Source organism: Alligator sinensis, unplaced genomic scaffold, assembly GCF_000455745.1.
Source record: "Alligator sinensis unplaced genomic scaffold, ASM45574v1 scaffold569_1, whole genome shotgun sequence".
NCBI classification, from domain to species: Eukaryota; Metazoa; Chordata; order Crocodylia; family Alligatoridae; genus Alligator; species Alligator sinensis.
In genome coordinates, this window is record NW_005841914.1 from 2,457,659 (window position 1) to 2,473,568 (window position 15,910).

The 15,910-nt window shown below is 56.7% G+C and overlaps 1 protein-coding gene across 1 annotated transcript in view; it reads right to left on the bottom strand.

Moving 5' to 3' along the window:
- Positions 1 to 11: 11 nt before the first annotated feature.
- The window catches only part of TMEM240 (transmembrane protein 240), a 30,908-nt gene continuing 15,009 nt past the window's right edge, over positions 12 to 15,910 (bottom strand). Inside the window, exons 3-4 of the mRNA XM_014517553.2 lie at positions 13,484 to 13,692; positions 12 to 6,103 (exon numbers count right to left, since the gene is read on the bottom strand). Coding sequence (XP_014373039.1) covers positions 5,955 to 6,103; positions 13,484 to 13,692 — 358 coding nt within the window. The 3' untranslated portion in view covers positions 12 to 5,954. The remainder of the gene's footprint in view (positions 6,104 to 13,483; positions 13,693 to 15,910) is intronic.

Genomic DNA, 15,910 nt, shown 5'->3' on the forward strand with positions numbered 1-15,910 from the left:
AGACTAACGCAAGGAACTTCTTTTTCACAAAGCGTGGGGCTTGTTGCCACCAGACACAGCGAAAGCTGATAGTTTAGCCAGTCACAAAGGGATTGGACATGATCTTGGCAAAGAAGGGGCATCGATCGCTATTGAGCATGGGAGCAAGGAGCACGGCCTCTGAATCAGAGCTCCCCACACCTTAACAGCTGGAGGCTGCAAGGAGGAGAGCAGTCATGGGGCAAACCCTGGTCAGACCCAGTTCACTCATCCTTTCAGCAGCCGCTCTGCTGCCGTGCGACACTGGGCAAGACGGATCCATGGTCTGACCCACTCAATGGCACGTCTTATGCTCCTGTGGAGCACGGGCAAGCCCCAAACAGGGACACTGATCACAGCTCAGGTCCACTTAGCCACTATCTCCCGCTACCCATGAGCCGTGTGGCCCCGCCAGGCCCCATCGCTACGCAAGGTGGGAAAGACAAGTCAGATGCAAAACGTGCAAAAAAAAAACCTATTTTACTGACAAACAGCAAAGGACGGGCTCAGTTTCAGGCGGCTAAATCAATCACCGAAGATACAAACGTGGGATCGCAAGGGCTGGTCCGGCTGAAATGCATTCACTCGCTGACCCAAGTGAAGTCACAGTGTGCTTTGTTTTTTTCTCCCCCCCTCAAACCCAAACTCACTGCAGCTTTCAGGTGGAGCTGCTCCACTCGTTCACCCTTCCTTCTCGTGCCGTACCAGCACAGCGCCAAGCCCGTCTTCCAGGAGACTACAAAATGCAGATGACAGTCTCATTTGCAAGTGTATTAAAAAAAAAAAAAAAAAAAAAATAGCTGTTATTGCTTTTCAAATCATGAGAGAGACGAGTCTAGGAGCTGCATCTCCCTCCCTCTCTTTCGGTTTATACCAGGGTATGCTGTGCCTACTTCCTATTGCATGTGTGCAAAAATCGGTTTTGAGTGCATAAACCCGGGAGCACGGGGCTCCGGGCTGTGGGGAAATGGTTCTTCCAAGAGCTGTTGGAGGAGCCCCATCGAGTGCATTGGAAGCACCTTTTCATGCTGGAGAGAGAGAGCCCCCTGCCACCCCTCTCCCCGTAGCAATCGGGAAGGGAAAGCAGTCCCCACCTTGCAGAATTAGGGCCTGTTGGGGTGATGCCTGCTCTCTGCTGCACCCACACCCCTGTGCTCAGCTCGACTCCGGGGACCGCATCCGTCGTCTTGTGCCAAATGCAACGTGGCCCAGAACGTGTTGAGAATGGGCCTGCGAGAGCAGTGGGTGCACACGCCGACACGCAGAGATAAACACACACGCGCGCACACAGACGGCAACGGACACAGCTGGAACATGACCGCAAAGGGTCAGCAGCGTGCGAGAAGCTGGGGATTCATGGCACCACCTGCCTGCCCACCCTTGCACCACCGCCCTTTCCTCCGCACAGGTGGACGCTACCGAAACGGCGCCTCGGCCCCGCATGCGTTTCAGTCCTGGCATTTTCCAGTAGTGCAGCCAGGCCCTGGCTCATGGACTCTCTGAGCGCTGGGATAGCTGCAGCTCTGCTGGTACCACTTGTCTGCATTAGTAACTGCAGCCGTACAAGGGGGTTTTGCTGGTTTAACTTGCCTTGAGCCCTGTCTAACTAACTCCCTCCAGTGCTACGGGAGCCGTGAAGCTACAGCTCATTCTTTCAGGCTGTGCACAGGTGAGGAGCTTTCCCTTTCTAAAGGGGAGCAGGTCAGAGCCCCCAGCTCTGAGGAAACACTTGCACGGGACCAGCGTCCCCTTTGCAATAGTGTTTTCTCCAGTGCTGGAAAACTGATGCTAATCCTAGTTTTTCTTAGTACAGAACGAGTGCATCCCCCATCCCAGCATGAGCTAATGCAGGAGGGCTATTGTGGACAAGCTCCGCTGAGCTATTTCCTCCTGGAGCTGAGCCCCCAAGGGTTTGAATATGGTAAGAAAAAGTGAGTCCTTGCATGATCTGCAAAGAGCATCACCCCTTCCAGGGAAACACCGGATTTTCCTGCATACAACATGTACTTTTTCTCAAAAAAAACACCAGCTGCTGGCAATTTGAGTGCATATGATACACAGGGAAATATGGTAACAACTGTGTCTGCTAATTAGGCTTTGGTGCAGGGCAAAGGCGAAAGTAAAGGCTACACCCAGATCCACAACCTGCAGGCGCGGGTCCCTTGCTGCTGCTACCCACTTCCTTTCTCCACGGAAAGAGCTTTTCCTTCGTTCTGCCTTTCTAAAACAAGGTGTGCGTCTCATTCTGGGGTGTATTGTATGTGAGAAAATACAGTAAAAAAATCCTTCCCAAGAAACGATGCCTGGATGTTTTGCGGAGTAAGTAAGCCACCTTCCTCCGCACTGCTAAGGCCAGGGCAGCTGTGCCGGGCTCAGCAGTGATGGGGTGGGGGCGAGGGTCTCGCATAGCAGGACCACCGGCACGGTAAGTACTGGGCAGATCAGTGTTGCTGTTGCTAACCCCACTATCCCGTGTTTGCATAATACCCGGCCACACTCAAGGATTTGCCACGGCTGCTCTGCAACGCACCCATCACCTGCACCTTTGGGACGGCCACTGTGAGCCCAGCACCCACCTGAGTGACCCTAAGCAGGGGTAACTAGCAGCTGGAGCATGAGGCTGAGACCCGGGTCCTCAGTTCTGCCCCAGGGCAAGTTGCATCCCCTCTCTAGTGCTCTGCCCCTTCTTGCCTATTGAATCTGTGAGGCCTTTCTTCACAAAGGTACTTAGGTGCGAGAGCACCATCCCTTTCTGACCCTGCCCTCTCCGATTCACTGGAGACAACCCCAGCAGCCATCGGAGCTAACAAGAGACCCTGGCTGGACAGACAGGAATTGCTCCCAGCCAAGAAGGGATTAGGCTGTCAAACCCCCTGCCTGGCACAGCTCCACCTGGCATGAATTTGGCCCATTCGCTGCCATTTCTTCTGACCCGTGAGGTCATCAGAAACCAAATGTGATGTCAGCGGTGACAATGATGTCAGACGAGGAGGTAGAGGAGCTGATCGGGCAGGATGGATTCTGACCCAGGGGCAGGGGGCTTTTTAGCAGAGCTGGGAAGACAAGTTTGATCGGGGCAAGGGGCAGCCGGCTGGTTTGATGGGATTCCCCCTCCCGGTGGCGCCCACACGTGCCAGGCCCACATTTAAGGCAAGGCCACTGGGAGCCACGCTCCAAAACGCTTCGCTCCAGCCCCCGAGATCGCCCAGAGCCGGTTTCTAAGCTCCGTCTCGGCTCTAAAAATAGCCCCTCCTGCGGCTGCGGAAAAGTCTCCAACTGTCTAAGTCCACAGAAGGCGTCCTCAGCGCGCCTGGCCAGCAAACCTGCCACCCCGCGGCACGGCCCGCTCCCCTTCCCCGCTGGACTCACCATCCCTGCTCGCTCCCCCTGCCTAAAGCTAAAGCTTCCAGCGATTCAATTCGGATTTGTAGATTCGGCCTTTGAATCACCCGAATCCAAATCATGATCCGAAGCTTTGCACAGCCCTAATGCTCAGTGCTGCAGAAATTCCTCTTTTGGGGAGAAAAAAAATCACCCCAGCCTTCTTGGGGTTTAACCATTCAAGCAGAGGACATACCTGTGAGCCCAGATCCTGACCTGTGTTACCCCGGGGTAGACTGGAGGCAGCTCCGCGGATGTCCGCCCCCTACCATTGTAAAAGCAGCACGAGACGGGGGTGGGCCCCAGCATAACTCCCCCCATCTTTTCCTGTTGCTCCCCTGTTCAGACACGTCCCAAGGGCACGAGTGATGCACAGCCCTCATTGCATAGGGGAGACGACTGCCCAGGCCCCGATCCAAGGTGCATTACAGGCAATGGGGCTGCTTCCATAGACTGCCGTGCATGTTGGATCTGACGTGCCACATCCCAGGGGCTCTGGCTCTGAAGGATTTGCACATTACTCCCATCGCTCTGGATATTTGAAAGCATCAAGGCTAGGAGCAGAAAGGCCCTGAGCCCAACCCCACAGCTGTGATGGCACCTGGGACCAGGGGAGCACACACCTTGCAAGACGACCTCTTCTCCTCCCTGAACGCCTCGCAGGGCTCAGACTCAGTCACCACCAGCCAAGGCCTCGTTCTTGTCCTTTGTCAGGTTCGTATTTAATGATGCACCCACTAGCAGCGATTTACAGAGCAAGGCAGAACCGCGCTGTGCATTCGGCCTGGCCTGGGCGTCACCGCTCTCTCTCGCTCGCTTCCCTGGAGGAGGTGCCGAAGAGACAGGGGATTTAAAGCCGCTCGAACAGACACATCACATCCCACCGGGGCTGCAAGCTGTCCCGGCTTCGCCGAACTCAGCCAACTGGAGCCTCGGCTGGTGTAAATCCGCAGAGCTCCACTGAGTCACCGCTGATTTGCACCAGCCGCAGGAACTAATGCACGAGGAGAAGCTGAAAACCCCTCAGTCTAACACGGCTAGGCACCTACGGAGGTAGCACGACCATCGGGCGCCCAAACGGCCAAGGTCCCAGCAGACGGACACCAGCACAGACCTCAGCTCCCATCAACCGGGGCTGGGGGGTGAGTGCGAAGGGAGGGGGCACACCATGGCAAGGACAAGGCTGGCTTCTTGCTTTTGATTTTAGATTGATCCCCAGGCAGAGGAGGTCGATTCAAAATAAGCCACAAAGGGACGAGAGCGGTTTCCTGGGTTTGGGGGTTTCCTGGTTCTTTCCGCCCAGAACCACAGGGACGTACCGGGCTGCCGGGCACAGACCCGCTGTATAAGCATTTGGGAACGCAGGAGAAACGGCAAAAGGGGCAGGGCTCACTGTACACCCCCCGGGCCAAACTCTACCCCCTCCTCCTGCCCGGCGAGGGCCGCTCGTGGCAAAACAGCCCCGCTGCAATCTAGTCTGGTTGTCTCAGACTGGTCCCCGATGCTCAGACCAGGCTCCCTGCAGGATACGTGCCCTCGGAGAGGAGATACTAGGAGGTCCCTTGTCTCAGGCAGGCCTGATAGGAGGTTAAGGCTGTATTCCCATAAACCATTGCCGCGCCTAAGAGCCAGGCCCGAGGCAAGGCAGATGCCACGTCTCCCATGGGAAAGGTGCCATCAGCTGTTTCCAGCTCTTACAGCCCCTTGGGCTGTTTGGCTCTGGGGTTTAGCGTCTGCTCTGTCTGTCTGCACCTCCTCCCACAGCGGATCTCCAGTGCCGATCCCCCAGGAGCCTCCAGGTGCTGACCCCTGCTTTGCCCCCGCGTGATCTCAGGCAAATTGCTCTGTGCCTCAATCTTCCCCTCTGTCAGAATGGGTACGATCTGTCCCGTCTCCCCACGGCAGGCTGGATCATTTCACGTTGGCAATGCAACGGGGCCAGATTGGGGGCCTGGTTTTCTCTGCCCTCTTTACATCTATGAATTCGAGTCTCCTCTCTGTCTCGCTCGAGCTCTCGCCCCCTCTCGAAAAAAAATAACAGGCAAAGGAAAAGGGACGCACCGCACCTTCGGACCGCGACAGCGAGCGCCACCCTGCAATGGGAAGAGTCATAGCCAAGGAAACAATACAGAGCCAGCACGTGGAAGGGAGCATTACCTCTCCGCTGCGAAACTACGTCTTCTGTTAGCGGTCGCCTCCGATCCCTAGCACAACCGGTTCCCAAAAAAGGTACATTGAGTATGCAGGACAACTTCCAACACTGGGGACGGGCTCTGGAAGTATAATGCAAATCTCTTCCCCCCCCACCCCCCATTTTTTTTTTACATATATACAGAAGTCCGACAATAAAATGATGAACACAGTGCAAAGTCTTGGCTGCCTCGGATCCAGAACTGGCTTAGTTGTGCATTCTCCATCTGCCGCAACGACACACCGCGTGGGCAAATCAAATGGCATCCTCCACCGGCTTCCACGGAGGAGCGAACGTGCGGGTGTGCTTCTCCAAGAAGAGCAAAGTTCAACCTCTCCGCAGTCTCTGGAGGGCAGGGCGGTTCTCAGAGGTGTCTGGGGCTCGGGTGCCCGTTATGATACAGCTTCTGTTTGATGTGCACCATGTTGCCGGTGGCCTCCTCGTACTGCCTGTGGTGACGTTTCCTGAACTCCTTCAAGTTACAAAATTTCGGAATCCAAGACCAAGAATTGTCTGGAAAGAAAAGGAAAGAGCAGGGTTTAGCGGCTAACAGAGGCGTCTTGGGTTGCTTGGCGCGTGCGGAGACTGCGGGTCGGCTACGTGCCCGCTGGGACAAATCCAGGACCTGCAGAAACCAGGCGAGGGAGTTTACTCCTGGGAGCCACGGGCCCCTCATTTGCAATCCTAGCACTGCAACCGGGGCCCCTACATCCCCTCGGAGAAGCAGACATCGCCTTGAGCAGAGCGGAGGAGTCCAGCCCGTCGGGGAGCGTGGACGCAGCAGCGTGCCCGTGAGACGTTCACCTGGGCTAACGACTGGCCTTTTGGCAATCTTGTCTCCTTTTCATGCGGGGGCTCAGTTTGCAGCGGGGCCCAGATGCCTCCAGGCATCTGGACCCAGGTAGACTCCCTAGCAGAGGTGTAGGCATGGGTTTAAGCCTCCTCGGAGGGCTCTGTGCAGGCCTGAGTTGAAGGCTGTTGGCCCAGCTGGCAGCTGCTGAACATTAAAGAGGCCTTGGCAAAGAGGGAGAAGTGATGCAGGGGTGCAGAGGCCGGAGCCCTGGGGGCCACGTGAAAAGCAAGCACAGGAGTGAGGCGGACCCCACTGCAAGCTAGGCAACACATCGCACGTCCAGGCAGGGGCCTGGACCCGACCCAAGCCACAGGCCCAGCAAGCACCTCCGCTGCTGCCCTGCTCCTCTTGATCGGATGAGTCGCACCAGGGCCCAGCTCAGGGGCCTAGCTCTGCTGCCAAAGAGGACAACAGGCTGCAGCTCGGAAGGGGAACAATGAGGACAGGCTCAAGCCCAGGGTTGCACCCATGGCAGGCCTGCAGACTACCCGCTGAGCTGGCGAGGCTGGCTTTCCTTTCAGTCAGGGCATGCCACTCTCACCCCTGCCCTTGCAGGGGGAGGTTTCAAAGGACAAGGCAAACGGCCCCTGGAGCTGCCTCGCCACAGCCCAGCAGTCAGTTTGCCCAGTGGACAGTGCAGATGAAGGACCAAACTTCCCCTTCTCCACCTGGTTTGTGCTGGAGAGCAACAGGCAATGGCTTCCCCTCTCTGTGGCCAGAGCTTGGCCCCGAGGCAGGAGGCAGCGGTGTTGCCCACCCCTCTTTGGGCTGTCAGCTAGAGCCTCTTGCTTTGAAGCAGCCCTTGCCAGTCCCGTCTGGGGGCCCTTGACCAGTGGGCTGGAGAACCACCCCGAGCCCCAGCACTGGCAGGACAGCGAGTGACCGCTCAGGGCTGCACTGGGTGTATGTCCCACCTGCGGGCCAAAGCCATTACCCAGGGAGCAAGACAAGACCCAGACACTGGCCCCTGGCCTTCGCTGACGGTCAGCAGCAACCCAATTTAGAGGTAGCCCTAGGACGGCTGCTTCGGTGTCTGCCTTGCCCTTGTCTAAGCAGCCTGCTACTTGCCACAGAAGGATGCTAAGTTGCACGACACAACTTTCCTTGGCTCCAACCATGTTGCGTATTGTCCCGGTTCTTTTTAGGTCCAAATCCTCTCTTTCCAAACTGGGTGTAAGACCTTTAGCTGACAGGCCTCTAACTGCTTGGGTCCCCCTTCCTCCCTTTTCTGAATGCAGGCACTACATTTGCTAGGCTCCGGTTGTCAGACGCTATCTCCGTACCGATAGATTCGGGCAGGATCCCCACTAAAGGAACTGCACGAGCCAGTTCGATGGGGAGAAGAAGAGACCCGGGTTCCCATCCCCACAACGTGACGAAATGGGACAGCTTCATGTTGGACTGCCCCACGGCAGGCCTGGGGCTGGGGCCTTTGCCTCCAGGGTGTTGAACCCCCTTTGCATCCTTCAGAGCAGTGCCTTTGCCTCCAATGTGTTGAACCCCCTTTGCATCCTTCAGAGCAGAACCTGGCCCGGCCTCCTGCCAGGGGAAGACCTCACTCCACAGGTTAGCGTGGCTCTTGCCTAATGCTTGCATGACAGAGTCTTGCAAGTGGTGAGGGTCTTCCATGCAAGCGAATTCAAAGCCCCCCCCTCTCAAGGGACTGCTCGAACTGGGGGACTAAGTGGCAATTAAAATTTTAAACAACCATTGGCCTCAAACCAGAAAATCTTCTGGCTCGTCCTGAACCTTGAGGAAAACCTTCCTCAAACCAGCCCCCAAAGCAGTTCTGGGAGTAGGGGCCGTTGCTGGTGGTCAGGAAGCCCCCGAAGAGCCCCTTGACTACAACTGCAACACGAATGCGGTGATAACCCTGGGAGGGAGCACAGTCTTGCATGGTTAAGCCCTGACTGTAAAGTCTCATCTCACAAGGTGCAGCCTTCTGCATGATGTGGAAGTCAGACAGCGGGACAAGGGCCATGGCAGGTGGACTGAAACAGTAATAGTCTCATAGCTGTTCGGGGCTGGAAGGGATCTTACAGATTATCGGGTCCAGCCCCCTGCACTTGGGCAGGAAAGACCACCAGGATCAGATGACCCCAGCAAGGTGAACGTCAAGACGCTTTCACTGATAGGCAAGGGGGAAGCTAGCTGTGGGCATCCCTGTTAGCTTATGCCCGGATGGTTATACAGATAAAGAGGTATGTTTTTTCCAGACAGCGTTGGGTTTGTGCCTACCCCGGCACCTTTCCCCTGTCAGCGGGACTGACCGATCAACTACCAATAAATAAAAGCCTCCTGAACCAGCAAGTTAGTCAGGCTCCTGCTCGCTAATCCTGTCCCCATAAGCCATCCACTTCCTTGTGCCCAGCAGCTCAGTTTCTAGCAGAGCGGGGGGGCCCAGCCTGTCACCTGGGGGTTCGGGGCCTCGCCGCGGAGGTGGGAGATGCGGACGTGAAGGTCCCCGAGGCAGACGACCCCAGGCTGTGCATATTCTGGGTAGGTTATCCAATGGCTAGATTGCTAGATATGCATGGCGAGGACTGCATTCCCCACCAGCTGTGTGAAGAGAAAAGGGGGCGACCCTGGCGAGTTCTTCAAATGAAAGGGCACAGACACCTGCTGCCCGCAGAGGGCTGGGGCTGCGGTCCCCAAGGAAATGGAGGTGCTGCTCTCCAGCCATAACCCGGGCCAAGACTTAAGTCACATCCAGCGCTCACTATTCCCGGCCAGCTAGCTCCGCACAGCTGTAGGCAGGTCCCCGGCCGGCCTGCTGGCAGCCTCCTGTCCCCATACCCCGTACGGCGCCCTGCAGGGTGCTGGATTCGGGCTCTTAGGCATTCATCCCTTAGTCTCTCTCTGTTCTTCCCTTTTGCCACCTGGGAAACACAGCCCCAGTGATAATTACTCCCTGGGCTGGTCACGAGAGGGTCCATTAAGAGGCTACAAGTCCGCACACAGCAGAGCCACTGGGCTGCTTTCATTTCCAGCCCCCATCACCTACAGACTTCAATGCCATACGGTCATTTCCCTCCAGCACCTGGGCCGTTGCCGACGCAGCCCACGTCCTACAGTGGTTTATAGCCCTCTGCACCAAAGCCACCTCTTTACCCCCAGGCAGAGTCCCTGTGCTGGCTTCTCAATCCAGATGCCAGCGATGAAAAGCAGCCTGTGCACCTGTCCTGCCCTGAAAGACCAGCTGCCTCCCCAACCCCTTGAGGAGGGGAATTACAGGAGGCTGAAAGCACGGAGAGAGGGCTGTGATGTCCACGCTCGTGGGTGTGCTGCTCTGGGATTTACCCTGGAGAGAGAGCCCAAGCATCCTACCAAGGGCCTGGGTCTCCTGCGTGTCCCCCACCATCCCTACAGCTTATCCATCCATTTTGCTTCGAAGCGTTGATGCAAAGAGGAAGTTTGGACTAAACAGCAGGGGAAAGTCCCATTTTCTGAACTCTCATTAAAGAGAACCTGAAAACGTCTCATTCTGGATGTTGAAACCCTCTTGGTCCTTTTCTTCTTTTTTTTTGGGGTGCAAATGAAAAGCCTTCAGTTTGCTGCGAAAGTACTATTGTACAGAAGAGGAATCCCCTGGCCTGCCCAGCCCTGCGTGCGAGGCTCTGCCGTGGAGGGGCAGCAGGCTCGGGCCAGGCAAAGACAGGTAGGTCAGGTCTGCCACCAGGTAGGAAGCGGGTCCTGCCCTGAGCCCAGCGATGTGGGCATGAATCTGGAGTCCTTCCACTGGAGTCGCTTCAGATTTCTCTCCCGAGTTAGCAAGACGGGGCCCAGGGGTGGAAGCAGAGTTGTTTCATACCTTGCTCTGTCAAACGGACTTAATACTATCTGCCTCCTTTCTTCCCCATGTGACATGATCCTGCCTCGTGTGCTGGGAGCCCCGGGTGGGAGGGCACCGATAGGAGGCTCGTGAATCAAGAGACCCATGTGGGTGGGGGCGCATCAGGCCCCAGGAGGCGCCCCTGCCCCTGCCGCTTCCCACCCCTCCATCTGCTTCCCCGTGTGCCTCCACGGAAAGTATCAGCCCCGGGAACCGCTTCTCCGCGCTGCACATCCATCTGCTCCGAGAGCAGATTTCCTGGGTCCCTGGGGCTAATTACCACTCCCTCTGCTTTCTTTGCATCTCAGCAGTATGTTGAGAGCGGGGAGGTCAGTGCACCATTGAGCTACATGGTAAAACAGGCCCTTCCCACCAGCTACAGGACTCTGGGCGTCACCTGAGCAAACTACCTCCAGCCAGCGTGACTGGGATAGGAGGGCGCCCTTCTGCCTGCTCCAGACGGGCTCGGCCCACCGAGACTTAGACTGAAGGGCTGTGGGGGGCTTCACCCTGCCCAGAGCCAAGAAGGCTTCTCCTCTGGCAGAGGCAGGGCTCTGAGCCTGGACAGTGACCAACTCAGCAGAGCCAAGGGACCACAAGGAGGCCATAAAAGCTACCGGAGACATCTCCTCCCCACTCGTGTTCAACCCCCCTGCCCCTGGGAGCTGCTCTCTATTGACACTTGCAGAGCAAATGAGATGGTTTTGGGTGCAACGGGGCCGGGGGTTCAGCCTGCATCCACCCAGATGCAAAGCAGGCCCCTGCAGCTTCGCAGCAGTCTCCTCCCTCGCTGGCGCCACCAGCCCCAGGAAAAGCAGAGGGTGCAGGGGAGAGGCGATCTGACCGTCCACCTGGGAGCAGCGTGGCACGGTCCAATGGCTAGCAGCACTCCCGTGTCCCCGGCGAGGGCCCTAGGACAACCAAAGGAGAAGCTTCCTCGGCTGCTGTGTCGCGTGCAGGGAGACGTCCCGGCCTGACGGAGCATCCCCACAGCAGGGCCGAAGGGGTATTTCCCCAGGGGGCACAAAATGAATACAAGGTCGGAGCAGTGTGCCCCTGGGGGCCTGTGATGGGAGCTGCTCTTCTGTCCCAGGATTTTCAAGGGACCTGCTCTGACGGACGTCAGCAACCCTTTGGACCCTGAGCACAGCCCAACATCTCCAAATTCCCTCGGCTTGAGAGTACTTTCAGGCCCCTCCCAGTCCAGGGGTACACGCGTGCACATTTTCTGAAAATGCACGCATTCAAATGCACACGTTCGGTGCCTTGCACGCGCTTGCACACAACCTGCCAACAGCGCTCGGGCACAATGCATCAGCTGCCAGGCGGGGGCACTCGCACCTCTGCCCAGGAGACGGGCTGCCTTGGTATTGCGTGGCCTGCCCTCCCCAGCCCCAGCACAGCCACCCTCTCTGCAGACTTGAGGGGCAAACCCCTGTTCGCCCGCAAGACTGGCCCAGGACACAGGCCCCCAGCGGGAGCTCCCCCAGCTGCACAGCACAGCCTCCAGGGATGTCCTGCTAGAGGGGAAGGGACTGATCTTTCCCACCTGAGCCCTACTTTACCCCTCCGCACATTTCCATCTCCGGCCTGGCAGGAATACACGGTGTAAATCACCGCCCTGGCGACTCCCCAAGCCCCTTGAAAGGTTGCAAAATATTCAGACACAGAAAGAAAAAACAAAGGCACAAAGAAAAGAACAGCTAGAACCAGTCTGTTCTTGCCTTTGGGTTGCTTGATACCGCCTGTGCGGACCGTTTCTAGGGGCCTTTGGTTAGGGAGTGAGCGCACTTCGCTTTCCATGCCTCAGCCAGATGCGTCACCGAGGGGCTCGCTCGGCTCTCCAGGGCTGTGACACTCCTGCTCTCGCTCGCTCGCTCGTTTTCTCTGCTCCTGCCCCAGCCCAGGCCTGTTTCCACCGTGACACCCGACATGCCAGCCTGCCGTGCAAGGACGGGTGGCAGGCAGCCCGGCTGTATAGCTTCGATCTCAGAGGACTCCCCCTCCTCACCACAACCACCACTAAACATTTGCTGCCTCTTCCAAAGCAGAAGGCTAAGCACCCTCGAGAGAGTCCTCATTCAGAAATGGACCGCTCCAGCAGGCTGCTGGGGATATGGAAAGACTAATGAGAAATTAATGCACTTTTGATGGAAGTTTTTGGAAAGAGGGAATGAGCCTGAATAATCAGAGGGGTTTTTTTTAATAGGTTTCCAAATAACTCTCTCTCTTTTTTAACCCAAGTTGTGATTGAATAGACGTTATAAACTGGGTTGCAGAGAGAGTGCAACTTGCAGAGACGCTGATTATACAACGGGATTTCAAGTCACCCATTATTTCCAGTCGGTTTTCTCTCTCTTATTTTTCCTCCTAGTCGCAACAGCAGGGAAAGACGGTGGTGGGAGAGCATGGGTTGCGAGGGCAGAGAAACAACAAGGTGTCTTCCCTCGCTGCTAGGGGAAGGCCAATGGACTAGCTGGGCCGGGGGCTTGACGGGTATGTGGAGCCCTGAGTTCCTATGACGGACGCTCTCTGCTAGCAGCGGTGTCCCATCTTACCCTGTCCCACCTCATTCATCCCACTGCCAGGAAGCGCTCCCCGGATTACATGTGCAACCATGCAGACAACCAACATGGCAAGCGTCCACACAGCCCACCACGACGCATCCCAAAGTCCACACAGCCTTACCGATTCACAGAGTTGCACCGGTTTAGGGCTGGAAGGGACCTAGCGAGATCATGGGGGTGTGTTCGTGTGCGTGCCTATTTCCATCTGATCTCACGGCCCTTGATTTATAGAGCACCTTCCCACTGCAAGGGTCTACCTCGCTGTGAACAGAAGCATTAACGACTGACCCGAATATTGCCCATCGGTCAGACCTTCAGCTCACACGTGGACACAGGCAAACACTACGGTTTTCCATGACTGTCACATACATTTCATTTTCCAGCAAACACCCCCGGTTGCACGTTATTTCTGGCTTGCTGCAAATATCCCTCCTTGAAAAAGGGGGACTTTCAGGTAACCATTTAAAGGTACGCCAGCAGAGAGATTGGGAATCCAGCAAAGCAATACATACTCTCTGGAAAGTGTCTTTAAACCAACACACATCCTACAACCCCAGTCAACAATTAAAACACCCTCGGATGAGCAAGAGGGCTCCAGCACTGCTGGGGGGAGGGGGTTGCGGCACCGGGAAGGCACTTACCATACCGTCGGCTGGTTCTCCAGGCTCGCACGGCGTAATGGAGAACCCCGTCCATCCACACCAGAAACCAGCTTATACAAAAGCCCAGCAAAAGTCCCAGCATCAGATCAATCTCCTGTTTGGTTACGTTATCAGTGACAAAGTAATTCTCCGAGGAGTCCACCACCGACTGGTCTCCGTCGTACGGAATAACATAATGGACGTGATGCCTGTGGGGAGGACAAACAAGGAGACACAGTCAGCCGGGGCAAAGCAGAAAACATTCGTTGTCCAGCAGCCTGGATCTGCTCTGCCGGGATTGGGGCATACACTTTGTCTCTGGAGAGCTACCAGCTCTAGCAGGAAAATAAATGCTTTTCTGGCCTTTATTTTTAACATCAGGGATGCCCAGGAATCAGGGCTTAGCCTGGGTTAAGTCACATCACCGCTCCCTGCCTCAGTTTTCCCACCTGTAAAGTGGAAATAACAGTGCTCTCTCCCACAAAGGCAGGCTGAGGAGAGAGCTGCCAGTGCAGGAAGAGGGAAAGTATTAGAAGAGGCCAAATTTGCAACAAGTTCAGCTTTATTTCCGTCAAAGGAGACGCACCTGCTTAAGCCGGTGATTGTTTTGGCCCAGTCTGCACTAACATTAGCATAGTTTGTTCACGTACTACTGGAATCACCAACACAACAGCACCCGTGCAGCGATACGAGGCTGATGGGAGCGATACAAAAAACAGAGGAGATGCAGCGGTGCCAGCTCTAATGATTTCATTGCACATCTCGTGACTTGGGTTGTTTCTCTTAGAGCCCAGCTCCTCGACCTTGGCATACGGGAACAAAGCACCTTAGTAGCTAGAGGAGCTGCAGGAAAGAGCTGGGAAATGCGGTCTGGGAGGACTCGAAACTGGAATTCACAGAGGAAGAAAAACCCTGGAATTTCTTGCTGTTGCAGTCGCTCGGGATTTCGGATCCAACCTCCCCATTTTTTGCAGGCTGCTTTGGGGTTCTGCACATGCTTTGGCCTGGTCTCCGCACAAGTCTTCACACTTTAATTATCCCGATGCGGTTCGAGCAGCACAACCCCTTGGCTGGACACAGAGCAGCGCGGAAAGCCTAGCTCCTTTGTGTCTGGAAAGGGGAAGGCGTGATACCGGCAGAAGGCAGCTTGGCTTCACCTTCTAGGAGTAAAGCAGGGCCAAGCACACCACGGCCTGCCCTGCTGTAACTCCAGAGGCAGAACAACCCCCTGCTCCCAGCTGGACACAGGGCAGCACTGGGACAGCCCCGGCCTTGAGGCTGGAAGCACGGCACAGCATGGGTTGTGTGATAACAAGCCCGGGAAAGCGTCTAGCACCAGAAAGTGCAAAGATCTGCTCCCAACATAGTCTTAAGCTGAAAACGAAACCAAGGAGGATGAGGAGCACCCATACCCTTCTGGCAAGGACCTGTCCCCAGGAAACCTCCCTGCTCCCTGGGAGAGAAGCGGACACGTCAGCGTGGTGACTCCTGCTTTGTGCTGCCTCCCATCCCTCCCTGCAGTGTCCTGGGACTGAGGCATCGTCTCCAGGAGCAATGCAGGAGAGGGCATGTTGCACGGATCAAGTAGCTGGTGGGTAACGGGGATGGGCAGCTGGGCTGTGAGGAAGTGACCGTTAGACCCTGCACGAGTGAAGCAGGTGGGAAAGCCACAGAGACGTTCCCCCCTGTCTGGACAGCGAGACACGCTCCTCGCCAGCTCAATGTCAGAGCAGCCGGCCCTACCGACGCTCCCGGTCCAAGCCGGCACGCTCCAGCTCCCTCCACAATACCCCGTCGCTTTGCAGGCACCAGGAGCTTGCAACTGCGTTATCAGTGCTTAGCGCGCCTCGCTTCAGGATCCCGAATCCCTCTGCTGACATGGAGCCAAGCAGCTCTCTCGCCCGACCCTGTGAGCTAGATGCAAGGGCTGCATCGCTCACCTCCGAGATGCAGCCACCTCTGGGGTGGGGGAGGCTGCACTTGTTCAGAGAGCAGACCACAGCCATACCCTCCTGCTGCCCAGAGGCTGGCACTGCCGTGGCCCCCCCCAAAAGCTTGGCAGACATTGGGGGACCCTCTTGGAGCAGGCAGGGTGCATGCAGCTGGCATCCCTAACGGCTCCAACTCGGCAGAGAGAGAGAAGGAGAGAGACCAAAGGGTGAACTCGTGGAAGGAGCCTCCAGGATGCTTTAACGCCCAGAAGCTGGCAGGGACGGCGCGATGGGGATACGGGGCTACAGCAGGGAAAGCAGACCGGCTGAGGGGGGCCGGGATACAGCGAGACAAGGCAGGGCGAGAGCGTCTGAGACAGGATGCCGTGAAGCTCCCCGGTGCAGCCAGGCCCCTGGAGCCCGCGCTCAGCTGGGCTCCCGTTTGCTGGGGGACCGGGGCTGCCGTGGCATGTGCTGTCACTGCTGCTCCGCAGCC